Below are 27,791 nucleotides of genomic sequence, written 5' to 3'. Positions count from 1 at the left end.
CTCCCATCTTGTTTGTTCAGAGCATGGTGACGTCTGTTACTTTTTCAAAGAGCTGAATTTGTCAAGTTCCCAGTTCCAGAGCTGGAGAAGTGGTGACACGGTGCCTGCTGAGTGACTGAAATCTCACAGAGCGTGTGGGACAGATCGCTGCCAAACAAATGTATCAGAGCTGAGACAGCTTTGATACTTTTCCAGGAAATCCTGTCATGGAAAGCAGAACCCTACCAGGAATGACAATGCTGGGAATGCAAAGCCACAGGACACACAGGCTTTGGCAACAGTAACAGCACAGCAGACCTCAAGCTGAGCGAATGTATAGTGTAGCTGTATATAAAAATAGACCGTCACAGCCTTGTTCCTGCACTGCCATAATGGGGCATCCTGCACAGATGTTCCAGACTGCCTGAGAAGATCCCATCTAGTTGCTCAACATGTGTGATGTGTCTTCCAAACTTCTCACATGAACTAATATAACATCATTGTTTTCCCAAAAAAATTTTTAATCTGCCTTACAAGAAGTATTTGTTGTGTAGCCAACAGTGAAGCCTCAGCCACCAACAGAAAAAAATACTCCAAGTAAGTTTCCTTTCCTAAATTCCTTGCAGGATTTGCAGCAGCAGAAGCCCTGCAGCACAGCATGCCCAAGCCCTGTGTAGGCTGCCCAGCAAACTGGTCCTCACATGGAGGCGTGGAAGAAAAGAGATTCCTGCCTGCATTTACCTTCCAGGCACATCCTGTACGGGTGCCAGAAAGCTGCAGAGCTTGATTTTGATGTTACTTTCGGCTGTGAATGTAACTATTGGCCAAGGGCTCTCCCCACCCAGGGTACTACAGATCATCCAGTTCAACCCTCCTGCCCTGGGCAGGGATACCTTTAATTTTCCCAAGGTGCTCAGAGCCTCATCCAGCCTGACCCTGAACACTTCCAGAGGTAGGGTCTCCACAAGTTCTCTGGCCAACCTGTTCCAGTGTCTTGCCACTCCCACGGTGACGAATTTTTTTTCTAATATCCAATCTAACCCTACTCTCTTTCCCTTTGAAGCCATTTCCCCTTGTCCTGTCACTACCTGCTCTTGTAAATGATGATGAAATTCAACTGCATGCTTTTAGAGCAAAGCTTATAATTTTTATCTTCTTAATGCGGTTATAGGGATGATATCAGGATAAATTATGCTTAAAAGAAACGTATCGTTTGTATAACTAGTAAAAGAAAACAACCAGTATTTAATTATTTCTTGTCTAGGGGGTGCTAGAGGGCTGGCTACAGCTCCCATGACCCTCCTCTGAAGCGTGTGTTAGCTTCTTAACAGGTATGGTAATAAATACTTTCAGTCAATTTGTCTCTGCACACTGGCACGGAAATCTTTAAAAAAGTATTCACGAGTATTCCCATTCCTGGTGGTTTAGCAGCCGGTCCCACGCGTGGGTTTTATATCCTACAACATTTACTGCAAGTTAAAGCACCACAGGCATTATGTAAACACGTATTTGTGTGAGTGTTCATCCCGATGGCATCCAGGCAGTTATGCTGAGGGTACTTTTTGGAGCACAAATAACAGCTTGTCATGATTTCTGTGACCAGCTGAGGTGCAGGATGTGGCCCCACTATTTTTAACATCTGCTGCTACACCCATTTGCAGTAAGAAAACATCCTGTGGGTGTTAGTGTAGGTGATGCAAACTTTTAAGTCTGGACAACTTCATTCTTGAAAGTTTTATAATTCTTCAAATTATCAGTACACAAGAAGGCTTTGCTTTAGCAAAACCTACCTAACATTTTTTTCTGATGTCATCAGCCAGTGTAAACTAAACCATTAGCAGGCCTCTTTAGTAATGGTAATTAAAAATATTTCTGGAAGTGTTCATGTGCTCCGTGAGGATTCTAAAGATTTCTCTGAGGGAGCCTCGGGGGGACTCTGGAACGGGATTTTGGTCCAGGAAAAGATCGCGCAGCTCAAGCCCAGACACTGTCGTGTGTACGAAGTAAATTTAATCCTCTGAATAACTTCGGTGGAGATACTGTTGCGTTCCTGTTGGAACACACACAGCAACAACACTGGAATAGCGCTGTGTTTCCTGCTGGCCGCCCGGAAGCGTCTCCTCCCGTGACACCCAGCGCGGCAGCGACCGCCTCCCGCTTCCACCGGGCACATCCCGCGGCGGGGGGCCCGATCCGATCCGATCCGATCCGATCCGATCCGGTCCGGTCCGGTCCGATCCGATCCGATCCGATCCGGTCCGGTCCGGTCCGGTCCGATCCGATCCGATCCGATCTGGTCCGATCCGATCCGATCCGATCCGGTCCGATCCGATCCGATCCGATCCGATCCGATCCGATCCGATCCGATCCGGTCCGGTCCGGTCCGGTCCGGTCCGATCCGATCCGATCCGATCCGATCCGATCCGATCCGATCCGGTCCGGTCCGGTCCGGTCCGGTCCGGTCCGGTCCGATCCGATCCGATCCGGTCCGGTCCGGTCCGGTCCGATCCGATCCGATCCGATCCATCCCGCCCCGCCCTTCCCCTCCCCTCCCGGCCCTGCCGCCGCCATTCCCTGCTTCCCGCCCGCCGGGTGAGTGCGGGGCTGTGGGAAGGGGAGGGGAAGGAAGCGGAGGGGAAGGAAGGGGAGGGATGGCGGCGACGAGGGCAGTGGGGTTGCGCTGCGGAGCCGCTGCGTGTCCTCAGAGCTGCCGTGTCCGCCTTTATTCCCGCTACCTCCCAGGGAACGAGTCCCGGCAGCTGCCGGGCCGTGCGGGAACACGCGCTGTGCGAGTGACACTGGCGACACTGTGACAACAGCTGTCCCCGAGTGAGGCGGGAGCGGGGCCCTTCTGCTGCTCGGTTCTTCCTCCAGCCCTGCCGGGGGTGTGGGGAGGTGAAAAATGGGACCTGAGCCGGCCATGTGCGCTCGCAGCCCAGGCAGCCGATGGTGTGTCCTGGGCTGCACCCAAAGCGGCGTGTCCTGAGCGAGGGAGGGCATTCTGCCCCTCTGCTCCGCTTTCCTGAGACCCCACCTGGAGAGCTGCATCCAGCCCTGGGGTCCCAGCACAGGAAGGACAGGGACCTGTCGGAGCGAGTCCAGAGGATGCCACCAAGATGATCAGGGAGCTGGGGCACCTCTGCTATGAAGACGGGCTGAGGTGGGTCAGCCTGGAGGAGAGAAGGCTCTCCAGGGATCTTTTTGCAGCCTTTCAGTACTTAAATGCTGTTAGAAAAGACAGATAAAAGACTTTTCACCAGGGCCTGTAGCAACGGGACAAGGGGGAATGGTTTTACATTGCAAGAGAGTAGGTTTAGATTAGGTGTAAGGGAGGGTTTTTTTGGATGAGGGTAGTGAGGCCCTGGTACAGCTTGCCCAGGGAAGTTATGGCTGCTGCATCCCTGGAAGTGTTCAAGGCCAGGTTGAATAAGGCTTTGACCAAACAGATCGAGTGGAGATGTCCCTGCCCATGGCAGGGGAATTGTGCCAGGTGATCTCTTCCAACCCAAACCATTCTGTGGGTTTGCAGTTGTAATAACTAACAAAGCACTACAGAAAAGCACATGGTGTAAATGAAGCAGAGTTCTGTGAACAGTACATACCTGAATTTAACTTCATTAGATCAATGTGAGCAAGCTGAGAGGTTGAATGATGGCTTTAGGTCTGGAATTCAAAACCAGCAATTCAGGGTTGGTTGCATTTGTGTCCCTGACATTTGGGGAATGTCAGTTTTTGATCCTAGTGCCAGCAGCATCTTCAGATCTTGCTGTCAACCAGGGACTAATTTTCAGTCTTTAATTTTTTTAAGCATTCCCTTGCCTCATGTAGAACAGTGGCTTCCTGCTGCTGGGAATGTCCATCCTGCCAGGCAGGTGGTGATGTGAATTCCCTCCTGCAGGACTGAGGTGACCACAGGTTACTACTGAGGGAAGGCTGCTCCAGGAACTGCTGATGAAGCATTGCCCAGGAGCTGGGGGATCAGCAGGGTGTCCCGCTGCAAGGGAGAACTTAATGCTGCTTGGAATTACCAGAACTGGAGTTTTAAGTTTCACGATAAGGGATCTGTGCAAGTAAAAGCATCTCAGTACATTGATAGCATTTGCTTTTGGGAGTAAAGCTGCCATTTTTACTCAGTAGTGAAAGCATCAGCATGTTCTGACTCCTCATGGGTTGGCTTCTCAAACTCGCTCAGACGTGCCCAGAATCAGGTTGAGGTGGCCAGCCCAGACCTGGCTGCTGGGCTGTGCTGCTCCAGGGCTTGGTGCTGGCTCATCCTCAGGGTGCTTAGCTCAGCTCCTCACGCAGGCTTCTACTGCTGCTCTGGGCTGCTCTGGGGGAGGAAATGCTGGAGCAGACTCGAGGCAAGTCTGTCTGCACGTGGTTTAGACCTACTGTTAACTCGATTGGTGCCTTAACTTTCCTGAGAACTAGGCAGCTAAACCAATTGTGAATTAACTTCTTTATTCTTGCATAATTGTACTCAACATACTTTGTACTTGGAAAAACAAAGTAAATGACTTTCAGCTTTAAAATTAAATGTCTGTACTTGTGTGAAAGAATTATTTTTATTCTGCATAAATCACAAATTTTGACAGCTTGGCAGAAATCAAAGCAGAATCTTGGCATTTTAGTTTTTAAACTGGTAAATTTTACAAGTTTTAAGCTTGTAGATCAGTAATTACATAGCATCAGCAGAAAGGCCTAACAGTGTTCCCTCTTTTGTAAACTGGTACTGTTGAAGGAAGTATAATAAGAATACAAATTTCTGATTCTGTCTCCACCTCTCTCTGCATGTTGCCACTAAATCTCTTAGAGCTGAATTGATTTTTTTAAAAAATACTTTGCAGCTCTGCTACAGATGACCACTTGACCACAGGTTCTTTGTGTGGGTGGGTTCCTGCGTTGGTAATGATCTGCTGGCTTCATCGCTGTTCTTTAGTATAAACTCAGCTGTGGGGTTTGAGCTCCTGGGAGCAAGGGTGTCAGGATTTCCAGGATTGTCCTGAGATTAAAGTATGCACGAGATGTCACTGAGATGATTTATTGCTGAATCAGTCTCATGTTTATTGAAGGGTGAGACAGAAGAGTCATTACGAGCAGCATCTCTAATCTCAAAGGCAGTAGTCACAGTAACCATAGCAGAAGCGGTAGGCCTGGCAGCTGCAGCAGGTACAGATGCCAGGTAGCAGCAATTCAGTGAGGCAGCAACAGCTTGCTGGAGAAGCAGCAGCCCGCCTCACTATGTGTCTACAAGGCTTTTTATAACTTTTTTAGCCAATAAGCAAGTGCCACAAAGCTTGCTACACATTTGTACCAATCAACGCTGTATAATTTTGCCGCAATGAGGACTTTCTTATCCAATAAACGTATTGCTATTATAGCCTATTGCACAAGCTTATACTAATACAGCTTAACTTTCTAGGAAACTTTACTATAAAACTTATTAAACTCAAAACTCTTTACCCTTTTATTTATCACTATTATTTCTTGTATAAAGTATATTTTTACTACATTTCTACTCTTATAAGGCATATTTATTTCAAAACTACAAAACTGCATTTGCTTTAATTTTGCAAAAGCTTATTGCTCTAAGTCAGGCAGTCTTCGCCAAGGCTGCAAATCGTAACATGTATCCATTTCAGTGTCATTTGTGTATTCTGTCAGCACCTGCAGGCTCTCTGTGAGAGAGCTCCCTGCAGCTCCATTTCCCACACAAGGGCTCCCAGCAGAGCCCTTTGCAGTTTGCTAGGTTTGAGAGAGGATTGGAGGCCTGCTTGGAGCAAGTAGTGAGCCCCTGAACCCACTGCTGTTCCCAGTATACTCTGATATCCCACTGGATAAGGCAAGAGCTGCTGCTCTGAGCCTGTGGGCTCTTGAGGTTGTGTTGCTGGCTGACTGTTCTGGGTCTCTCTCCTCTTGGACAGGAAGATGCCCAGGAAAGGAGGGAAGCATGCTGACATGGTGAAGGGAACACAGGCACAGTGTAAACGGCCCAAGTTGGACACAGCTGGTTCTCCATCAGTCCTGCGTTTTGAGAGCCCAGACAGCCTCTTCAGGAGCCTGATCTCTCCCATGGAAGAAGAGGTGTTTTTCAGGGAGTACTGGGAGCAAAAGCCACTGCTCATTCAGAGGAATGATGCCCTGGTGGCTGCTTACTACCAGTGCCTGTTCCAGCTGTCAGACCTGATGGAGCTGTGCAGCCAGGGCCTGTACTACGGGCGAGATGTAAATGTCTGCAGGTGTGTGAACGGGAAAAAGAAGGTTTTAAATAAAGAAGGTAGAGTGAATTACATGCAGCTGAAGAAGGATTTTGACCAGAAAAAGGCAACAATACAGTTTCATCAGCCTCAGAGATTTAAGGTGGGATTGTTTCGTTGTAATTAATGCTTGCTTTATAATGTGGTGTGGCTTTTGCTGAGTGGCACTAGACATGGCTTCATATCTGCCCCCAGGGGAGGTAGTTGGCATTGATGACCTGCTGAAATCTGTACATGAACTGTATGAAAATACAGTTTATACTTCAGCACTGCCCATCATGTTTCAGTGCTCTACAGTAAGAACAAAATCTAATTTATGCTATAATATTTTTCTGTAATATTAAATATTCTTTTTAAATGTGTATAATTGATGATCATGCATCTGGGCTTAAATTATCTCTTCTGCCCCACATTTCCTTGTGCAAACAGGGGCTTTTGTACCTCTTCCCTTTAATCAGGGGTGAGGTGTGAAACCATGTGAAGTATTTCCAGGACACTCCACCATTCTTGCCAGTGGATTAGCATTGAATTGCACCATGGAAATGACAGCCCCGTTTTAGCTGAGTGTCCTCAGTCTTCGTCTATGGGAAGGAGATAGTGGTGCTGCTCAGTTATAAAGGATTTGGATGCTTGTAGGTACTTGGATTTAGGCAGTCCTTTTTTGTCCCAAGGTGTCAACACAGTGTAATTGAGAGGTGGATCCAAATAAGGACCCAAATACACAGCTGGGTCCCACGTGGAGTGAGACTGACTGATCTCAGTTGTTGGCATCTCCTGGTGTTTCCCTGTCACGTGTTGGGTGTGGATAAGTAAAGTCTGTGCTTTGTGGTGATGCGATGTTTTTATAGTATTTTTCTATGTTCTTTGTACTCCAATGGTTCTTCCCTACCTTCCCCACTCCTACTCCCAGTTGGTCTGCCCCAGATCCAAGCCGCTCCCCCAGTGCTCCCAATATGGTTATCCCCTCCCTTTGTTCTGGCACCTTCCCTATCAATCACCCAAACCCCTCCTGGAGTTCTGGACTGTTCTGTGTCTGTCACCCGAGCCCTCCCTAATTACCCTTCTGTGGTCCCCGTCAGTCCCTCGAGACCCTGCCCCCTCGGGTACCTCCCCCCTTGGAAATCCCCTGAACCTCGAGGCCCCATTGGGGCATGTGGCCCCTCTCCCTCCACCCACCAAGGCCATTGGACCAGATGTGAGTGCTTCCCTCCAGCCTCCCTCCCTCCGGATCTGCCTGTTGGTCCCAGTTGGGTTACTCCCCCTGTTCCACCCCCCTTTATAAGGTGTAGCAGCACTGCAGCTGTTGCTTGTTTGCCGTGGATCCCCTCCAAAGAACTTGGATTACCTCCCGTGGCAAGGCTCCCTGCTACTTTTTATCTGTCCCTTCACCAAGGGCTGCTGGCTGCCCCAGTGCCTGGAGCCTGTGCTCCCCTGGGTAGAGCAGAGGCTTCAGAGGAGCAGCTCTAAAGCTCCGTGCCTCGGGCTGATCCCCGCTCCTGCCGCACACCGCTGGAGCCAGCCTGGGCAGTGGACAGCAGCGGTCACTGTGACACTCAAGTAACCCCAGTGACCTCAAGTAACCCCAAAAATGCCTCAAATGACCTCAAGTAACCCCTGTGACCTCAAGTAACCCCAAAAAGGGCCTCAAATGACCTCAAGTAACCCCTGGAGCAATTAAAAATTTCTCCAATGACCTCAAGTAACCCCTGTGACCTCAAGTAACCCCAAAAGGCCTCAAATGACCTCAAGTAACCCCCGAAGGGCCTCAAATGACCTCAAGTAACCCCTGGAGCAGTTAAAAATTTCTCCAATGACCTCAAGTAACCCCTGTGACCTCGAGTAACCCCAAAAAGGCCTCAAATGACCTCAAGTAACCCCTGGAGCAATGAAAAATTTCTCCAATGACCTCAAGTAACCCCTGTGACCTCAAGTAACCCCAAAAGGGGCCTCAAATGACCTCAAGTAACCCCTGGAGCAGTTAAAAATTTCTCCAATGACCTCAAGTAACCCCGTGACCTCGAGTAACCCCAAAAAGGCCTCAAATGACCTCAAGTAACCCCAAAAAGGCCTCAAATGACCTCAAGTAACCCCTGGAGCAATTCAAAATTTCTCCAATGACCTCAAGTAACCCCTGTGACCTCAAGTAACCCCAAAAAGGGCCTCAAATGACCTCAAGTAACCCCTGGAGCAATTCAAAATTTCTCCAATGACCTCAAGTAACCCCTGTGACCTCAAGTAACCCCAAAAAGGCCTCAAATGACCTCAAGTAACCCCCAAAAGGGCCTCAAATGACCTCAAGTAACCCCTGGAGCAATTCAAAATTTCTCCAATGACCTCAAGTAACCCCTGTGACCTCAAGTAACCCCAAAAAGGCCTCAAATGACCTCAAGTAACCCCTGTGACCTCAAGTAACCCCAAAAAGGCCTCAAATGACCTCAAGTAACCCCTGGAGCAATTCAAAATTTCTCCAATGACCTTAAGTAACCCCTGTGACCTCGAGTAACCCCAAAAAGGCCTCAAATGACCTCAAGTAACCCCTGGAGCAATTAAAAATTTCTCCAATGACCTCAAGTAACCCCTGTGACCTCAAGTAACCCCAAAAAGGCCTCAAATGACCTCAAGTAACCCCAAAAAGGGCCTCAAATGACCTCAAGTAACCCCTGGAGCAATTCAAAATTTCTCCAATGACCTCCAGTAACCCCTGTGACCTCGAGTAACCCCAAAAAGGCCTCAAATGACCTCAAGTAACCCCTGGAGCAATAAAAAATTTCTCCAATGACCTCAAGTAACCCCTGTGACCTCAAGTAGCCCCAAAAAGGCCTCAAATGACCTCAAGTAACCCCCAAAGGGCCTCAAATGACCTCAAGTAACCCCTAGAGCAATGAAAAATTTCTCCAATGCCCTCAAGTAACCCCAGTGACCTCGAGTAACCCCAAAAAGGCCTCAAATGACCTCAAGTAACCCCAAAAAGGCCTCAAATGACCTCAAGTAACCCCTGTGACCTCAAGTAACCCCAAAGGGCCTCAAATGACCTCAAGTAACCCCTGGAGCAGTTAAAAATTTCTCTAATGACCTCAAGTAACCCCTGTGACCTCGAGTAACCCCAAAAAGGGCCTCAAATGACCTCAAGTAACCCCTGGAGCAATGAAAAATTTCTCCAATGACCTCAAGTAACCCCTGTGACCTCGAGTAACCCCAAAAAGGCCTCAAGTGACCTCAAGTAACCCCAAAAACCAGACTCAAATGACCTCAAGTAACCTCTGGAGCAATTCAAAATTTCTCCAATGACCTCAAGTAACCCCTGTGACCTCAAATAACCCCAAAAAGGCCTCAAATGACCTCAAGTAACCCCTGGAGCAGTTAAAAATTTCTCTAATGACCTCAAGTAACCCCTGTGACCTCGAGTAACCCCCAAAAAGGCCTCAAATGACCTCAAGTAACCCCAAAAAGGCCTCAAATGACCTCAAGTAACCCCAGTCAAGCCTAAAATGACCTCAAGTAACCCCAAAAAAGGCCTCAAATGACCTCAAGTAACCCCAAAAAGGGCCTCAAATGACCTCAAGTAACCCCTAGAGCAATAAAAAAATTTCTCCAATGACCTCAAGTAACCCCTGTGACCTTGAGTAACCCCAAGAAAGGCCTCAAATGACCTCAAGTATTTCCTAGAGCAGTTAAAAATTTCTCCAATGCCCTCAAGTAACCCCTGTGACATCAAGTAACCCCAAAAAGGCCCCAAATGACCTCAAGTAACCCCAGTCAGGCCTCAAATGACATCAAGTAACCCCTGTGACCTCAAGTAACCCAAATCAGGCCTTAAATGACCTAAAGTAACCCTTAGAGCAATGAAAAATTTCTCCAATGCCCTCAAGTAACCCCTGTGACCTCGAGTAACCCCAAAAAGGCCTCAAATGACCTCAAGTAACCCCAGTCAGGCCTCAAATGACATCAAGTAAGCCCAAAACCAGATTCAAATGACCTCAAGTAACCCCAGATCAATTAAAAAAGACACCAACGACCTCAAGTGTGGTGATGCAAGGTTTTTATTGTATTTTCATATGTTTTCTGTACCCCAATGGTTCTTCCCTACCTTCCCCACTCCTACTCCCAGTTGGTCTGCCCCAGATCCAAGCCGCTCCCCCAGTGCTCCCAATATGGTTATCCCCTCCCTTTGTTCTGGCACCTTCCCTATCAATCACCCAAACCCCTCCTGGAGTTCTGGACTGTTCTGTGTCTGTCACCCGAGCCCTCCCTAATTACCCTTCTGTGGTCCCCGTCAGTCCCTCGAGACCCTGCCCCCTCGGGTACCTCCCCCCTTGGAAATCCCCTGAACCTCGAGGCCCCATTGGGGCATGTGGCCCCTCTCCCTCCACCCACCAAGGCCATTGGACCAGATGTGAGTGCTTCCCTCCAGCCTCCCTCCCTCCGGATCTGCCTGTTGGTCCCAGTTGGGTTACTCCCCCTGTTCCACCCCCCTTTATAAGGTGTAGCAGCACTGCAGCTGTTGCTTGTTTGCCGTGGATCCCCTCCAAAGAACTTGGATTACCTCCCGTGGCAAGGCTCCCTGCTACTTTTTATCTGTCCCTTCACCAAGGGCTGCTGGCTGCCCCAGTGCCTGGAGCCTGTGCTCCCCTGGGTAGAGCAGAGGCTTCAGAGGAGCAGCTCTAAAGCTCCGTGCCTCGGGCTGATCCCCGCTCCTGCCGCACACCGCTGGAGCCAGCCTGGGCAGTGGACAGCAGCGGTCACTGTGACAGTGCTTGAATATTCCCAAACACTTCGAGTCACTTGTAAGAGGTGTCTAGCCTTTGTGTTAGTCTCTCTTTGATGTGAGTCCTGCATGTGTTTATTTTCTTAGGGTGTTTTGCTGTTTGTGGGATGATGGGTAGTTTATTCTCCTCTGTTTAGCCTCATTTTTGCCTGGTTTTGCAGCCTGGAGGTGGTACAGGGAAGAGAGCAAACATCAGTGCTCTGTTGAGGCACGAGACTTTTTGCTTTACCCATTACTTTCATGGCAGATCTCCTTTGCTTCTGCAGTGCTTGCCTTCAGGAGACACTGCTTCCCAGGCTTGGTGTTCCCATGGGGATGTCACCATTCTTCCCCAGCAATGGGCTGGTGGCAGCCAGGCTTGGCTGAGCTCTTCAGCAGTAACAGCATCTTTTTTTTTTTTTTTTTTTTTGGTATAGGATGAACTGTGGAAGATTCAGGAGAAGCTGGAGTGCTACTTTGGGTCTCTGGTGGGCTCCAATGTTTACATCACTCCCCAGGGGTCTCAGGGCCTTCCCCCTCACTACGATGATGTTGAGGTAGGACACTACCACCTTGTCTGTGGAACCCTTTGTGGGCTCCTGACACTGGATGCCTCTATGTGTGCTTCCGCCTCTTCCCCAAACATTCTAGAAAGACTTCTGTCTTTCCACTGAAAACTTAGGGTAAATATTTGCAAGTGTTTACTTATATAGTTTTGCTGAAAGTGTACTGATAGTAATGGCTAAGTGTAAGTGACTGGAGAGAAACAGGGATTTCCAAATTCGGGATAAAATGGATCACACTTCATGGCTCTTCTTTCTGTTGTCTCTAAATGCAACGCAAAAATTTAGTTCAAAAAGGTAAATTTCTGTATTTAGGTATCTAAAAAGTAATGTGAATGGAATCGTATTTGCCATGCTGGGAATAGCTGAGAGCAGGGATGGGGAAAACCTGTGTTTATCAGAAAAACAACCTGTACCACTATTTCTGTCCCTGGTTTCTGGCTTGCTTCCACAGACTTGGCAAGTTAGAAGATAATTTAAAACACCTGGTGAGTTGGATATGTGAGGGGCAGCAGGGCTTCCTTAGGCCCCTCCCCCAAAAATTTGGATTTCTGGTCTTTTGCAGGTGTTCATCCTTCAGCTGGAAGGAGAGAAGCACTGGCAACTCTACAAACCAACGGTGCCTTTGGCTCGGGAATATAATGTTGAGTCAGAAGATAGGATTGGGAATCCCACACATGAGTTCATATTAAAGGTACCATAATTTAATTGCTTCAGGTGGTCTGGGCTGTGGTAGCCAGAAAGGTAGTCATGTTTGGTAGGCTCTTGGAAGTAGCTGTGAGACCAAATTTAAGGACAATAAGATTAAAATGGAATCAGATTTCATCACTATTGCTTTATGAACTTTCTCTTTGTGCTGCTGTTTATAGGATAAGCCGTAAGTGAACTGATTTTTTCCTTTGTGGAGGGAATTTCATGTGTTTTGCAATTCTTTCTTGTCTTGACTTTGCTGATCTAAAATTTGTTTTCAGTGTGGATATTAAATTTACATAGGTGAGAAGATAGGGGAGGAGGAAGGTTCTACTTGGTTTTTAAAGTGTTTTAACTAAAAATTTCAGACAGCATTTTTGTAACAGGTTAGGATTTTTATAGCCTCTTTGACTTCTCCTGTGGAACACTGGCCTTTTTCTTTTGATGTGATCTGACCAAAATCCCATGGCTCTGCTCCTCTCCCAGCCCACAGAAATGGCAGCAGGTTCATCTCAGCTGCTTCTTTGTCCCCTTCCTGCATCTCAGCTCATGTTCTAGCACGTTAAAAACCTGTGTTTGCAGACAGGTGCAGAGCAAATATTGACAGGAGGTTGGAAAGTTGGAGGTGTTGGACTTCTGGCTTAGAGTGCTTTATGTTACTGAAGTGTACATTGGAGAATTGCTCGATTTTGTGATTTTAAAGAACATGTGTTGTCAGTCTGTCTGCTCAGAGAGTACTTTCTCTGTTTGGATTGCAGTAAGGTTTGACCAAGTGGCCTAAATGTATCAATTCTCTTTCATTTTCCTGCAGCCGGGTGACTTACTGTACTTCCCAAGAGGGACAATTCACCAGGCTGACACTCCTCATGGGATCTCCCATTCAACACATGTGACCATCAGCACCTACCAAAACAAGTAATTCCTCTTTACTTCTTGTTTTGCATTGCTTTCCTCCGCCAGATGATGTGTGTGAATAGTAGAGACTTGAAGCTGGTGTTTCAAGGAAATGATGTCCTGTTTCTTAAAAAAAATAACCTTGTAATGAGCTCTACTTGAGTCTTTTGTGTGTTCATCCTATTTAGCCCTTGTGGGGTCTGTTTTGCTGTGGGTATTGCAGGGGTAGGGCATGTCACCTTCCCTCCAGAAACGTGGTGACATGGAATATATGTAGATACCCCACTGTTATACAGGTGCCTTGCTGTTAGGGACAGAATCTACGTGTTGAGGTAGCAGTAATTGAAGTTTTGGGGTTTGAGGGAAGGAGGGGAGCGAGACCATTGTTTGAAGCAGCCTCTTTGCCAGGTCTTCATGCAGCAAGCTTGATTGCTTTTTAATTGCCTTTTTTATTATTTACCAGCTGGAGGCTTCAATGTGGAAGATAATGTTACAACTGCAAACTCACTGTTGTGTTTGAAAAAAACCCTCACCAGTGGCTGAAGTTGCTGTTCATTTCATAATCCAGATAAAGAGCCATGGGTTATTCCTTTCCTCAGGTTTTCTCCTGTATTTGATGGTCATCCACACCTCTTCTGACAGATTCTTCTGCGCAAATATTTTCTGCTAATCTGTGTTTTTCATCTCCTACCCCATGCAGAGTCAGATTTCTTTTGACACAGGTCAGGTCCTTGTTCCCCCCATTGAAACATTGTTATCACAAAGGGAAATCCTGCTGCTGCCACCTAATCAGCTTCTCAGGCTTGGAGTTACTAGCCTGAGTTTGGGATTGGGAAGGATTTCTGTTATCTGCCAAACAGGGCCAAACAAGTTTGGGCATATTTTAGATCATTGTGAGATGAATCTCTAACCACCAGCTGTGCCACTGTGGAAGCCCAGGGTGTCAGGTCGGTGCTGCTGGTAACTCTTCCTGTGGCCAGTGTGCACAGCAGGGTTTGTCCAGCTGGATCTGCATGGATTCATTGGTCAAGCCCTGCTGGCAAGCCAAGGATTCAGCTTCTTACAATGGGATTGCTGGAGATCTACAGCCTTGTGTGGAGTCAGTGCAGTTTCTCCATGGCTGCATCAGCCCAAGGCCAGTCGAGTGCGTGACTTGTCAGGAGCACATTCCCTGGGGATGTCTGTCATGGGTGAGGACAGGAGCAGGACAAGCTTCAAGACTGCTCTTCTTCCAAGGTTAAAAAGTGGAATCATCATCCATTAAGGTTATTGGCAATGAAGTGTAAGAGCCTTCCTCTGCCCCTGCTGTCAGCAAGTGTAGGTAAAATAAGCAGCAGTCCTGGTGTTTTGATTTGGCCTGTAGATGGAAGTAATATGTGGAAACATTTCCTTGGAAAATTGAAGAGAATTTGAAAATAGCTGTGAAGGAAGTGCTGGTGGAGGTGGCACTGCCAGGTATTTCTAGGCACCAAGACAGAAGGGACATCTCTGTAGGCTGGGGCAGATCCCAGCAGGCAGAGCAGTGTGCACATGTGGGATGTGGAGGGCAGTTTGGAAAAGCAGTGAGTAGCTGAAGACACTTGCTGGCAGATGGGAGCTGGGGGCAAGAGAAGCAGTAAGAAGTAGATGTCCAATTCCTTTTATTGGCCAGTGTTCTTCCTTCCCACTGGGTAGCAGACAGTGAAACATTTGAGTAGAGATGATAAAAAAGAGCCTATAATAAATACTAATTGTTTTACATCTTAACACTACTTTAGTTAGGGAAAAAACTTTGTGTGTTTTATTTCAGTAACTTTTTTTTTTTTTCTTCCTTCCTATCCTCCAGCTCTTGGGGAGATTTCTTACTGGATGCAATTCCTGGCCTTGTGTTTGATACAGCAAAAGAGGATGTGGCGCTGCGGATGAGCATTCCAAGGCAACTGCTCATGGTTAGTAGGTGGGACTCAGGGAATAATGGTGCATCCACGTGCTCTGTCAGACAGACAAAGTTCCTGTTGGGCCAAGCTTTTGAATCTTTAAAAGTTAGCAAAGCTGTGAATTGTTGTGGGACCTTCTTATGCTGGTGCTGTCATGCTGCTGCTCAGCTTGTCAGTGTGCAGGAGGAACAAGGGTCTCTTAACTGCACTTGCAAGTCCTTTAGCCCCCAGAGCAAGGGAGAGTGAGCTCCAGCTTTGATTTGTGAACAGCTCGTGGGGAATGTGTAAAAGAAAGCTTGGTTTGGGACTAAGCAAAGATAAAAGAGGAGGGTCCAGATTTTCACTGCTTTGCTGCACTGCATTAGGCCTGGTCTGTTCAACTTGACTTCTGTCTGGCTGTTCAGCAGGTGAACACAGCTGACTCCACCAAAAAGCTGAGCAGCCTTTTGAGAAGGCTTGCAGACCATCTGGAGAGCTCCGGGGAACTGAGATCATCCGACATGAAGAAGGATTTCATTATGCACCGGTTGCCTCCGTGCTTGGGATGCGACTCTGATCCTTTGACTCCAGGTAGGTAGAGTTTGAGCTTCCTAACAGTGGCTGATGTGATGGTAGTGGCCAAGTCTGCCTCTTAAAACTTGTAGCATTTCATGGCAGGTCAAGATCACAGTCTAGGCCCAGCTTTGTGTGGCCTGGCTCTCCCTGTGTTTGCACACCTCTGTTGGCTAATTCCCAGTATCTGGTGGGAGAGATAATAAAGTGAAATAAAGGTTATCCTAGAATTAAAAAATCTTTCTCCTTTCTCCCTCCACCACAAGTTTGAGAATGTGTGGGTGTGGAAACACAAGTTAACAAAAAATTCTGGCTACAAGAGAACGGGTAGTGCACAGAGGGGGCTCAATTTGTACCATGTCTGGTTTTCTTCCTTTCTAAGGGAGGATTTATTTTTCTTAGGTGGGAAATTGCCAAAAATAGATAGCAAAATCAAACTGCAGTTTAGAGACCATGCTATCATCACTGTGGAACCAGATCAGGAGAATGCTGTAAGTATAAGAAGCCCCCCTTGTATGCCTGGGGTGGGGAGTGGGAGGCATGTCAATTGTTGCTCTGTTGTACTAAAAGGGTTGTGCAGTTCTGCTTGGTTGGATCCTGCATCCCATTATCGCTGTTAGGAGATTCTGGGGCTGTTTGCTGAGCAGTGAAACTGCACATTCCAGCCTTCTGGAGGGAGGTACAGAATTACGTTCAGTCTGTGATTCTGCATGGCTTTTATCTGAGCTTACATGGGCTAGATCATTACAGCAGTTAAAATGGCCTCTGGCTAATAGAATTTTTAAAAATTGTGTTTAAGAACAGGAAGAAGTTATAAAATTAGGGCTCCTGAAGAGAGGGAATTCTCTTGGTTGCATTTAGTCTTCACTGCTGAGTTCTCTCTGTATCTAACTGGGTGACAGTGTCACTGCTGAGTTGTTCCACAGCATAGATGCTGGCATCTTGTATCATTCTGTGTTTATGCTGCTGCTTATCTGTGAAGGTTTATTAGTATGAAAGTGTAGAAGTGCTTTTTGTTATCTTAATAAAAAAAAAAAAAAAGAGGGGGGGACATACACCCAGGATGGATTACCTTGTACAGTTTTGGGTTTGTTTTTTTTCTTTTTTCATGAGTGGAATGTTTCCCTCCAAGAAAAACACACCAGAACTTTCTGATTTTTCTCCATGTTATTTGTGTCCATATTGCTGTGAGACTGTGCAGGGTTTGGAAACTTCTTTTCCAGTTATTTTTGCAACCAATTTGCACAGCTTTGACCTAAGTTTAATAATGGGCATGTGATTTTTAAGAGACTGATCTGTCTCAGACTGGAGATTTATTGATGCACACCTGTTCATTAAGACTTTTTAGGAGAACTGCCCTCAATGGCCTATATTCTACACAGCATCAGTGCTATGACTCGAGCAGGGGCAGTTTTAAGGCAGAGGTTGTAAATAAATTTTCAGCAGTGTTTTGGAGAGTCCCTTTTTGCTGGGAGGTGGCTGTGGGGTCATTCAGTTGAGAAGGTGACTTGCTTTCCTTGCTGTAACAGTGGGCTCTGGAATTAAGGAACTGGCATTGGACTGAGATGAGTGTGTGAGGGTGCGGATCACCTGTAACCATTTTCTTCCTACTGTCTTTCAGGATGAAATTCGCAGGGAGATGGTTTATGTGTATCATTCCTTAAAGAACAGGAGAGAAACTCACATGATGGGGACCGAGGATGACACTGCCAGTGAGGACGGCCTGGCACAGGTTTGTTCCTGCAAACACACCCCAAAAGGGTTTCCCACTGTGGTTTTCAGCACCCAGAGCTTTTCATTCTAAAGTACCTGGATGAACCGAGGCAGCAATACAGGCACTGAACAGTAGAACTAAGTAATGTGATCTCATACTTAATTAACAATTTGAGATGTTAACGGGATGTCTTGTGCATGCCCCATGTCCCAGTTAGCAAAGCTCCTGGAGCAACTAAAATCATCTCTTACCTGTGTGTCCTTCAGCAGGTCCTGTCTGAGGCTGCTGGAGATGTAACACATGTTCCATGGTGATCACTGCATCTCATTTCTGCCACGTTCAGCCTGTGTTAGATTCTGTATCCACTGGAACAGTGTGTGCAGGGCTGCTCACTTCAGGCTGGGGTGGGTCAGCACTGGGTGTAAAGACCTCACTCTTCTACTGAAATGTAATTCAGATCTGCACAACTCCACCAAAGAGGCAGAACAGAGCAGAGCCTGGCCCTGGCTTGGCCATTGCTGCAAGGCTTTTATTTTCTGTTTAAAGTAAATCTCACTGCTCCTCTGGAGCTGAGGTTTTACACTGGCACCTCAGCAGCACAAACACATCCCAGGATCGTCCTTCCTGCCCTTCCTGGGAATGAAGGTCCTCTGTGCTTCTGTGCCAGCTAGAAATAAACTTCTGCGACCTTGTTAAAATAATGGGTAGGATTAGGCAAGAATGTAAATTTAAAATTATTTTTTTCTTCCATATGGAAGCCACAGGAGGAAGCAGCATGCCATAAACATCCCTACCTCATACAGTGTGCTAGAGCATGGAAGAGTAACTTCTCAGTAAAATAGGGCTGGATAAAACTCTGTCTTTTGGAGGCTGCTCTCTGGAACACCAGAGTGCTGTGGGAAGGGAGCACATTCCTGCTGCTCCCTCCCCACAGCCTCACACACTGTTGTGTAATAAAGTCACTGCACTTTGCTGAAGGGTTGGTTCCTGTCACTTTTTCCCCAGCAGACGCATGGGCTGCGGTTCCCTTTGTCACACTTGGATGCACTGAAGCAGATCTGGAGCAGCAGCACTGTTAATGTTAAAGAGCTTAACCTTACCTCAGATGAAGAGAAAGAAAACCTTGCCTTGTCACTATGGACTGAATGTCTGATTGAAGTTCTCTGATGCTTCTGTGAGTTTCTGGCTATTAAGAGAGCAAGGCTTATTAAATTAGTTTTTTTCAGTCCATCCAGCCTCTGGTTTGTAGTGCTGACAAAGCATTGCAATATCTGTACTTCACTGCTTTCTGGTGCCAAATGGTACCTGTCTTTCCACACTTTTGGGAAACTGGGCATGGGGAAAAACAGGTAAGTGAGCCACAGCTCCAGGTCTGTGGCTGGATGAAGTCAAGCCTAAGTAACACCAGTGCTGTGGTGTCCCTTTCCCTCTGGAGAGCTGCTGGGGTGTGTAGGACATCTAAAGTTATGCATGGAACAGGCTCCAGAACCTTGGGCATAAAACATTAACTTGTTTTTTCATTCGTAAAGTTCATCAGCAGGAAAATCTGTTTGTTCTGTTTGATTGCCCTGACAGAACAAAAGCTTCTTGGTAAAAGCTGCATGGGCTGTTCCCACAGGGAGAAGACTTTGCTCAAGAAAACCCCTTTTCCCTCAGAACAGCCATCCTTGGAATAAACAAACAATAATATTTAACCTCTACCTCCCCTAGCATCAATTTCAAGTGAAAATAACCCAAAAGCCTGAAGCTGGAATCTGTATCTTCTATGTTCACTTGGATGGGTTTTGATGAGACTGGTGCAGTTACTTTAATACTTCATTGATTTTTAATATGCAATGTCATGTAACAGCACAGCCACATACTCAATTTCCTTATCCCCCTTTTTTGGCCATTGGAAAAGCAATATTTTACAGGAATGTGCTCAGCATCTGCTAAAAACTATTGCTTAGCTTGTTTAAAAAGAAACCAACCAGCAAAATGTTTCTCCTAAAAAGTTTTATACAGTTAAAATATACATGCTTTAGCATTGTACATTCAAGGTCCCTTAAGTAAAAAAGCCTGCTTTACTTTGTTATACAACACTGAGACACCAATGATTTAGTCATTCTTCATTTAAAAAACTACAACTTTTTACACAGGCTTTTAAAATTTCATATGGAAAGTCACATGCAGAACACTTGCTGTACTGACTTACATGGAAAAAAGCTTAAGTGCTTTAGTTGAAAAAAATATACATACATTTGAGGTTCTGTTACTCAAACAGCAGATTTATGATAACTTTAGAATGTAAAATAGTAAGTGCAAGAAGATTTTTTTTTTTAAATAGTACTATATAGAACTCCATTTCATACAAAAATAGACATCCATATATTTTATTTCTATGGCAAACTTAGAGTTACGTCTTTCTTTGGGGATGATCCTGTTTGAGTGCACAGCTGGCATAGTTACAGCTTTTGGAATCTAAAATATCTGAATTCAGCTAACCTGAACTCTTTAAATAGTCCTAGAAATACATACCCTGAATATACAAATGCTGGGGGAAAAAAAAAATATTTTCCATTAAGATTAATTTAGTGATGAAGCCAGGGAACTACTTCTCTTCCCTGTCAGGTGTTCACAGCCCTACAAGGGGCTGTGGTTGGTCAGTGTTCAGCCAGGAAAATGCTTTTTAAGCATCACATGCAGTCAGTGAGGTCTGTGGCTCTGAAGGGAGCAACAGCTGTGGTTGCATAGTGTGGGAATTGAGGAGAGCCCTGGCACACCAAGCTCTGGCCCATCAATTGTCCTTTGTGCCACAGTGATGCTGATGCGCAGCCACACTGGGAATGTGAAGCCAGCCCTGGACTGCAGGCTACTGGCACCTTTGGATCATGCCAAGGTGAGTTGGTTTCTGCAGGAAGATGTGGTTTCCAGGCCAAATGACATGGTATTAAATTAAGCTATTTACACTGAAACAAAATACAGCTACAGTTAAAATCAGAGCTGCAAGTGCAGCTTAGCCCTTGTGGAAGTGCCCCTGATCCAGGACCAGCGACCCCTGCTTTGATACACACACATATGGTTCTGTGTTAAAGGTGATCTTAAGGGGCAACTCCCGATTTCCAGGGTAAGAAACAGGCCACAGGTCAGGAAAAACAGTTCCCAAGACTGGAAATTTGGTGCTGTTAATAGCAGAGAAGACAAAAGGCTTACCAGTATCATTTAGGGGGCAAAAGGCCCTGCTATTGCCTCATTTCACATGCTGAGCTGGAATTCCAGTTCAAAGGTGTCCATATGAGCAAAATATATTGCATTTTAGTGAGAGACATGATTCAGGATGGCTTGGAGCCTAAGCAGTTCCACTTGGGACATAAAAGCCCAACTCAAGTTCCTTGAAGCTCATCAGTGCATTCACTCCTCAGCGAGCTTCCAGCAGTGTGAGAGGAAGGTAAAGAGCATTCCTGAAAAGCCTCTCCCCTGTTCTCTTGCACTTCCCCTCCTGCAGAACCTCTGCCTACTCTTTTGCATTTACCTTTCATACTTCAGATGAAGAGTAATGGTGACTTTCACAGGAGCAGCCTCTGAAGAATCACCTTCCCTGCAGAGAGACATTGGATCAACCTCCCATCTTCCAGCTTTGTGCAAAATTCAGTTCTTTAAGGAGCTGGTGTTTGGCATGAAGGAAAACAGAGAGGAGCTGCTGCTTATGGTTCCAGTGGTGTGTGACTTCAGTAGTTGGGTTCTTTTTTCCCCTCCTCTCGATGTTGGTAGCCCACAAAAAGTCCATCTCTGGGGTGGGCTTTACTCACAATATTTCAATATCCCATTTCTGTGAAGGTTTGTTTTCTATTGGCTGATTCATAATGATGTGATTCTTGTCGTAGTAATTTCCTCCTTAAAAACAAAAGGAAATCATGAAGGAAAAGTTTTTGAAAGAAATGCTCATAAAAATTAGACATAATCTTCAAGAAGTGTGACTAAGTAAGAAAATCAGCTGAAAAATAGGAATTCCATGAGGTAAGGGGCTGGTGTCTGCAACTGAGCAATGAGAATTTTAACCAGCCTTTTTTCAACTCCTTTTCTCTTTCTGAGCTATTCTGTGGTTGCTTTTCCTTCACCATTTTGTCTTCTGTAACTTGCACTTCTTGCCATCTGCCCTCCTTACCTCCCTAAAGCACAACAGTTGATCTGATCAAAATAAACCTCTGGAATCAAAAGGGAAGGGTTCCTCCCTGCCCTGTTGTTTCTTATCCCACTGTCAAGCAACAGTGATCTTAAGTACAAAAAAAAAAAAAAAAAGCTGGAATATGGCAATTAACCTTAATCAAAAAACACACTTGAAACCTGTGAGGTTCAGGGTTTTCTGTTTTTAAATACCTTTAATATCAAGCACCAGGTGCTCACTGAGGTATGAACTGATGGTTCCATCCTCGTTGAGTCTCCACTTTTGCCTGTCCCTCCCATGTTCTGTCCAGAGGGCGACTTTGGCCCCAGGCACATCTCTGCCCCCAATGACATCCAGACAGGCATTGTTGGCCTAAGAAACAAGGGAAGAAGTGAGAGCCAGGCCACAGAGCCTCAGTTTTGTGCCTGGCTTGTTTCAGGCACCGAGCATATGGCAGTAAATCATGCTGTGGTTGGTAAGAAGCCTGGCAAGCAAGCGAGGAACAGATTATTCAGCACCTGAGCAGCTGCTTGATCAAAGGTGGTGGTCTTTGTTACTTCGTTTTGTTAATGTTAAACCATCAGCTTTTTTATATTAATAACAGACTATCAAGGGCAGCAGGAATAGAAAATCACTGAAACTCACCCTGGACTTGAAGAGCCCCCGGCAGTAGTGCCAGAGCTGGGAGGCGTTGCCGCTGTGCGGGGCCGCGCACACCGACGTGGCCCTGATGTCTGCCAGGCTGCCAGCCACGGTCAGGTATTTGCCCTGGGCCCTGTTCCTCACTCTCAGGTACACTGCTGGCTGCAGTGGGGTGAGGGAAGAGATTTACAACACAGAGATCAAGCAAATAGATGTTAGACCCCCCCCCCCCGCCCCCCCGATCTTACACCAGTCTTCTAAACTCTATGTTCAATTTTTGTTTTCAGCTAAGGATGTTCAGGAATTTTTTTGTTGGAAACAAATGTGCATGTGAAGCACAGTTAAGTGGTCTTTCACATGCAGATGGGCAGCTATCAACAGCAATGGCAGACAGTTTTTTTTAAAAATAATGTAACTGTGGCTATAGAACTAATTCCTGTGATCTGCAAATATGCCTAGTTCAGCACATTTCATTTGTTCCAAGGGCAGTAAATGGGCTGTACTCCACAAGCATTTTTTTCTTGGGACACAAGACTTACTGAGTTACATATCCAGCAACTTCAGCCCTCATTAACTGGAATATATGGCAGAGAGATACACCATTACTTTTGAATGCACATGGAAAACAGGGTTCTGACCTGGTATCCATGTTTACTTGGTTTACACAAAAAATAATGAGGATTTTGCAGGGCTACTGCAGGATTTGAGCTTTTGCTCTGTTATTCACTGGTTTCAGTGGAAACAAAAAGCAGGGAGCTATAAAGGGCAGCTCTGCTGGAACCCCAGCTCCAGCACAGCTTCTCTTCTGGGAGCTTTGAATCTCCTTTTTTTCTGTATTAAAACAAACCCTGAGCTAGAGACTATAAGGCCTCTCTCCCACCAAGCATCCATAAACAAAACCTGTATCTGTGCAGTGTTTAGTTACTCTTTACTTTGTGGTTTAGAGACCTGAACCTTTGAATGAGACTGAAATTGGCATTACCTGGGGTGAGGCAGAGAGGGAAAACCTGATGAGAACTGCACGAGCTTTGCCTCTTTTGGAAATCCAGGCTGCAGCACAATAAAATCGCTCTTGCTTCCATTTATGTTAATTATGAAACAAGCCAGTGTGGAATTGGTTTCCTCATTATATTGTTATATGGCAAAAATGTAAAAATAGAGCATCCACAGAACATGCTAATGAGCAATTCAGAAAAACAAAACTTGGCACCAAGGAACTGGGAATTATTTCCCTTTAGGAACCTAACATAGATCTCAATAACTGCCATGAGAGGCGTTTTCTGCTTCAGCAATCTGCCAGTGGGTCCTTCTGGCTGTCACCATTTGGCCTGATTTAAGGAGTACAGCACACCCCACTGTACTTGATGGTCGAGCTGATACCTGTGCACAACCCCTGCCCATAAAAACCCCTTCTCCTCACTCAGTCTCACAGTACCTGCTTCACAGGACGAAGGGAGCCAATCACTTTCCAGCCACTGTGTTCACTCCAGTGTGAAATCTCCCTGGGCTCCAGCAGAATCTGCTTTCCTAAAAAATTGCATCCCTCGTAGGCAATCCACCTGGATACACAGAGCAGAACGTGAAAGGGCACTCGTTAGCCACAGCAAAACACAACTGCAGCTCAGGGCTGTGCTCTTGGAATCCCCCAAACCTCTTCACAGTGGGCTAACAGCAAACCTCTATTTCTGTGCTCCAAAATCCCATCCATTTCAGTGGGATTATTGCCTTCTGTTGACATTCAGACCTATTTTCTGTTTGCCTGCCTACAGCTTGTAAACTATACTTCCCATCTCCCTTCTCCCCCTCCATTCCCCTCCCCCCTCCCCCCTAAATAAGAGAACCTCTGCATGAGCCCAGCTGGGAATAATGCTGGTTTCAGCAGGCCTGTGTTAGGGAACTAGGGAGCCACACTTGCAGCTTTGCATGGTTGTGCACATTAATTATGAGAGGATCTTGTCTGATGGTTTTGTTACAGTTAAAGCTTTTTATACAATTCCACTTGTCTGCAAACACATACAGGTATTCACTCCAAACCCCACATCCTGCTGCAGCAGATTTTCCTGTCATGAATACACCATGGACGTGGCTGAGTCCTGCAACACCCAGTGAAAGCACTGGCTCATACAGACCCCTTGTTATCTGGGCATCTGCTCAGTAAATGCTGCTCACAAAGGCAGCCTCAGGAGCACAGATCCCTTCTGTTTATATCAATAGGTCATTGTTGTGTGGACAGTGAATCCCAAATGCCTGACTCATTAACTCCTCTGAACACAAAGGCAATCCTGGTTTCCCAGGTTACCTGTTTTACAGGTCAGCTGCCAAGAACATGAGGGATGGCTGTGCTCTGAGTCATTGAGAAAACACCCACAACCTCGAAGCACCTGGAATTGCTGTTGCCCAGGGCCCCCAGTACAGAGAAACTGAGAGCCAGCCTTGCTCAGGGCTCCATGGAGGCTCAACTGTGCCAGCTGTGAGCTGCCTGGCACTGAGGCTGGGTCCCTGTTCCTTCAAACAAAACCCACAGCTCCTGACTAACAGGAATTCAGGGCAGCCTGACCACCCCTGTGTCTTCCTTACATTTTGAACACATTCCTGGCTTTTTTTTTCCCCTTGCAATGGTTTCTGTCAAGTCACTGAGAATTCACTGTTAACATTATTCTTGGAGCATGGAACAGTCTCACTTGGAATGCAGTTTCAAAGCAGAAATTTATAGGGAGCAGAGGGGGAAAGACTGACAGAGATCACCATCTGAAGCCAGGGTGGGCTCCTGGCATTCAGTGACAGACAAAACTCATCTCTGCTCTCACACAGGCTGTGCCACCTCTCCCACACCTCTGAGTACCCCAGCACCCTTTGCCAAGGCAGATTCCAGGCTTGTGCCTTACTGAGGTGGCCAGTTGGCTCAGGAAGGAGCCTTTTACCTAAGCCTGGCAGCAAGATGCCGTCGGAATATTTATATAAACCTTTGCTATTTGCCTAAAGCTGACAGCAGGCTTTGGGACAAGGAGCCAACCTCCCCCTAAATCTGCCTTCCTGAACTCTGAATCCCAATAAGGCAAACAAACCCTCTAGGTCATCCCACAATCACCTGACACCCTCAGCCTTTAGGCTACCTGTCTGCTGTGTGAGATGGGGACAAGCTGTGCAGGTCTCTTTCCTAGGAAGCATCGAAAAGAGCTCAGAGGAAGGCCAGCCCTTCTGTCCTGAACCCATCCCAGAGACAGGGAGGCAGCTAACCCGGCTTGGATACCCAAAACTGAGCAGAAAGATGCAGGAGGGGCTGGCCCATTGCACTCACTCTCCGGTGCTTTCTTGCCACGTGATCCCAAAGCCATCACCCTTCCTTTGCAGTCAACTACTTGGGCAAAGTGATTGAATTCCCATTCAACACAATCACTCTGTATTTTCTGCTAAGGTTCAGGATGGAAGTGGCACAAATGTTGGGAACTGTTGTGAATTGGCAAAGCTCTGTGGGGAAGCTTGTGTTCACTATTCTCTCAAGAAAATTACAGCCTTGCCCATGTGGAAAAGGTGGGGAAAGGTCAAACATAAACATAGGAAATGTGTGTCCTGTTAGGAGAACAGCAGTTTCCAGCTACTCTCAGTTGCAGGATGAGACTCTGCAAGTTATTTGTTGCTGCTGTGGGTGTGGAGGCTGAAAACCTGGCTGAGACAGAACACTTGGGAGCTTTTCCAAAAGGTGAAAGGGAGAGATGCGGAAGAGGTCACTTCTGCAGATGTAAAATGTTTTCACAGAAGAACCTGGGTGTACATTCACACTCCTGGAGGAGGGTTAAACTAATAACAGAAGCAAATTACTGTTCCAGCTGTCACCACCCTGAGCTCCTCTCAGAAGCTGCTGCTTCTCTGGCAGCCAGTCAGCACATCAAGCTTCGCTGAGCCACTGCAGTGGTTTAAATCACTGCAGTTTATAGCTGGCATTTTACAGCCAGTTAATAAAGGCACTCCGAGTTTACACTACCTGCCTTTGAAAGTCAAGACAGAAGTTAAGAATGTAAACCAACCTATGAACGAGGCAACAATCATGAGACAATGCATGCTCAGTGTTAGCTCCTACAATGCAAAACTGACAGGGCTATTTCTTCCATACTTACAATCCACTTCTCACCCACACAGACTGGGTGTAAAAATGGAGGTCCTCGTTTAAAACAGAATTGACTGGTTCACTGAAGTGCAGCTCTCTGCCCTTGCAGCATTCCAGGGTGAACAGACTGATGGAAGGCTCAGCAAAAACCTGGGGGAGAAGGAAGGAGAAAAAAAGCACAAAGTTTTAGTAGGAGTAGTCTAACTTCAGTTATTAGACATGATGAACACATTGGTCCACTTCGGTTGAATTTCCTGCAATGCTTTTGGGTTAGCTCATGCTCCTCAGCAAATGTAACAACAAGGGAAAAGCCCAAAGCACAGGGAGCTGAAACAAACTGCATTTATCAGTGGCTTTGTCATCAGTGTAGTGCCCCACTGACTCAGGCACACAGTCACCAGGCAATGCAGAGGCTTCTGTTTGCCTCTGGAAAAACTCATTTTGATCTGATTTGTAGCATCAGGGCCTTGATTACTTTTCAAAAATCCACTTTATTTACTTATTGATGGATATAGCGAGGCAAATCAAAGTCTATTCCACACACTTCAATTAGGTGTAGGTCACTGCAAAAATCTTAAGGAGCTACAAATTGTAAAAGATGAGAAGGGTCAACTAAAAAGTTCCCAATGTTTTTAACAGACATTCCTATTTTTCTTCTGACATTCTTGGAGGAACAGCATAATTAGTAAATTCTACAATCTCATGTAGAATTGAAACATTTTTCACTTAATGTCCTTTTCTACAGTTGACAGATTGCCTATGAAAGCAAATTAAAAGATCAGTTTGTACGAAAATGCGGTGCAGCTAATAAGGCCAGCAGAAAAACAGAGGAAGCAGATTTAAATACACAAGTTCTGTGCCTTAGTACAAGGAACACTTGTACAATTCTTCAGCATTTTTAACCTAAAACCAGAAGCATAAGCACTTGCAGTTTACACCTTGATGCAACTGGTGAAGGAAGAGGGAACAGGTCTGACTAACTCAGTGAGCAGCCTCTCCAGGAAAGTCACCTTCTTGTAGGAGATGTTACCCTGAGAAAGCTGGCTCAGACAAGAGTTGGGATTTCTCTTGCAGCAGAGACATGGCCTGAGATGGAATAAATGAAACAGAATCTTGAATTAAAGTTGACTCAGGCACTGAGTAATTAAGATAAATTAATTTTCATGTTTGAAGACGTACATGTAGTGTAGTGAAGTATCTCTGAAAAGCTCAGGGGTGAGTCAAGACATATGAATTTGCTTGACACTGACTCAGTGCACTTGGTATGCAGCTGGTTGGTCAGATTCTGCCTCAGAGATTGCCTTCCTCTGCCAGCCAGTGCAGGGACTGCCTAAGTCATGCAACACTGCATGAACACAGAGATAATTGAGACATTTTGAAGAAGAGGTTGGGATCATCCGCTCAGATTTTTAAAGCCCACTGAACTCCTAAAACCTAATGTTACAAACTAGAAAGAGATTAAAACCTCTAACATTTTTATTTTAAAGTGTCAGCTCTTCCCAAATGCCTTCTGCTGGATGGGATGGGTCAGATTTACAGTGTGTGGCTAAAGGCTTACTTTGAAACTCAGACCAGCAGGCCTAGTGCAGGC

At 46.1% G+C, this 27,791-nt stretch overlaps 2 protein-coding genes and 3 long non-coding RNA genes across 12 annotated transcripts in view; 1 reads left to right on the top strand and 4 right to left on the bottom strand.

Annotated features, from left to right (window-relative positions):
- The first annotated feature begins 142 nt into the window (after window positions 1-142).
- RIOX2 (ribosomal oxygenase 2) lies at window positions 143-19,849 on the top strand. Of its 8 annotated transcripts, XM_032095846.1 has the most exons (11): window positions 2,884-3,139; window positions 5,904-6,339; window positions 11,418-11,537; window positions 12,109-12,237; window positions 13,045-13,148; window positions 14,953-15,055; window positions 15,448-15,613; window positions 15,998-16,086; window positions 17,217-17,327; window positions 18,315-18,490; window positions 18,536-19,849. In XM_032095846.1, the coding sequence occupies exons 1-10, from the start codon at window positions 3,096-3,098 to the stop codon at window positions 18,474-18,476; spliced, it is 1,464 nt and encodes a 487-aa protein (XP_031951737.1). In that variant the 5' UTR covers window positions 2,884-3,095; the 3' UTR covers window positions 18,477-18,490; window positions 18,536-19,849. The 8 variants fall into 8 exon arrangements, with proteins under 8 accessions (XP_031951785.1, XP_031951767.1, XP_031951777.1 ...); XM_032095894.1 differs by lacking the exon at window positions 2,884-3,139 and adding an exon at window positions 143-576 and having other exon boundaries at window positions 18,315-18,543; XM_032095876.1 differs by lacking the exon at window positions 2,884-3,139 and adding an exon at window positions 2,476-2,571 and having other exon boundaries at window positions 18,315-18,543.
- Window positions 8,797-9,804, bottom strand: LOC116437771. The gene is made up of 3 exons (XR_004237450.1): window positions 9,762-9,804; window positions 8,853-8,975; window positions 8,797-8,821 (listed from the first exon to the last, which is right to left on the bottom strand). It is a non-coding gene; the product is annotated as an uncharacterized LOC116437771 (long non-coding RNA).
- LOC116437776 lies at window positions 9,035-9,457 on the bottom strand. The gene is made up of 3 exons (XR_004237451.1): window positions 9,402-9,457; window positions 9,220-9,360; window positions 9,035-9,188 (listed from the first exon to the last, which is right to left on the bottom strand). It is a non-coding gene; the product is annotated as an uncharacterized LOC116437776 (long non-coding RNA).
- LOC116437781 lies at window positions 10,291-18,072 on the bottom strand. Its single transcript, XR_004237452.1, has 2 exons — window positions 17,561-18,072; window positions 10,291-15,782 (listed from the first exon to the last, which is right to left on the bottom strand). It is a non-coding gene; the product is annotated as an uncharacterized LOC116437781 (long non-coding RNA).
- The window catches only part of CRYBG3 (crystallin beta-gamma domain containing 3), an 83,455-nt gene continuing 74,953 nt past the window's right edge, over window positions 19,290-27,791 (bottom strand). Inside the window, exons 18-22 of the mRNA XM_032095823.1 lie at window positions 26,211-26,350; window positions 23,531-23,654; window positions 22,099-22,257; window positions 21,666-21,825; window positions 19,290-21,182 (exon numbers count right to left, since the gene is read on the bottom strand). Coding sequence (XP_031951714.1) covers window positions 21,094-21,182; window positions 21,666-21,825; window positions 22,099-22,257; window positions 23,531-23,654; window positions 26,211-26,350 — 672 coding nt within the window. The 3' untranslated portion in view covers window positions 19,290-21,093. The remainder of the gene's footprint in view (window positions 21,183-21,665; window positions 21,826-22,098; window positions 22,258-23,530; window positions 23,655-26,210; window positions 26,351-27,791) is intronic.

Source organism: Corvus moneduloides, chromosome 2, assembly GCF_009650955.1.
Source record: "Corvus moneduloides isolate bCorMon1 chromosome 2, bCorMon1.pri, whole genome shotgun sequence".
Lineage (NCBI taxonomy): Eukaryota > Metazoa > Chordata > Aves > Passeriformes > Corvidae > Corvus > Corvus moneduloides.
Note: the sequence above shows the minus strand (reverse complement) of the source record. Positions and strands in the feature narration are given on the sequence as shown.

Bases quoted from the DNA above. Each gene is read 5' to 3' on its own strand.
- RIOX2 (XM_032095846.1), top strand. From the start codon at position 3,096: ATGATCAGGGAGCTGGGGCACCTCTGCTATGAAGACGGGCTGAG. The intron at 13,149-14,952 runs GTAATTCCTCTT...CCTATCCTCCAG, and splicing joins ATCAGCACCTACCAAAACAA to CTCTTGGGGAGATTTCTTAC. The intron at 15,614-15,997 runs GTAGGTAGAGTT...TATTTTTCTTAG, and splicing joins CTCTGATCCTTTGACTCCAG to GTGGGAAATTGCCAAAAATA.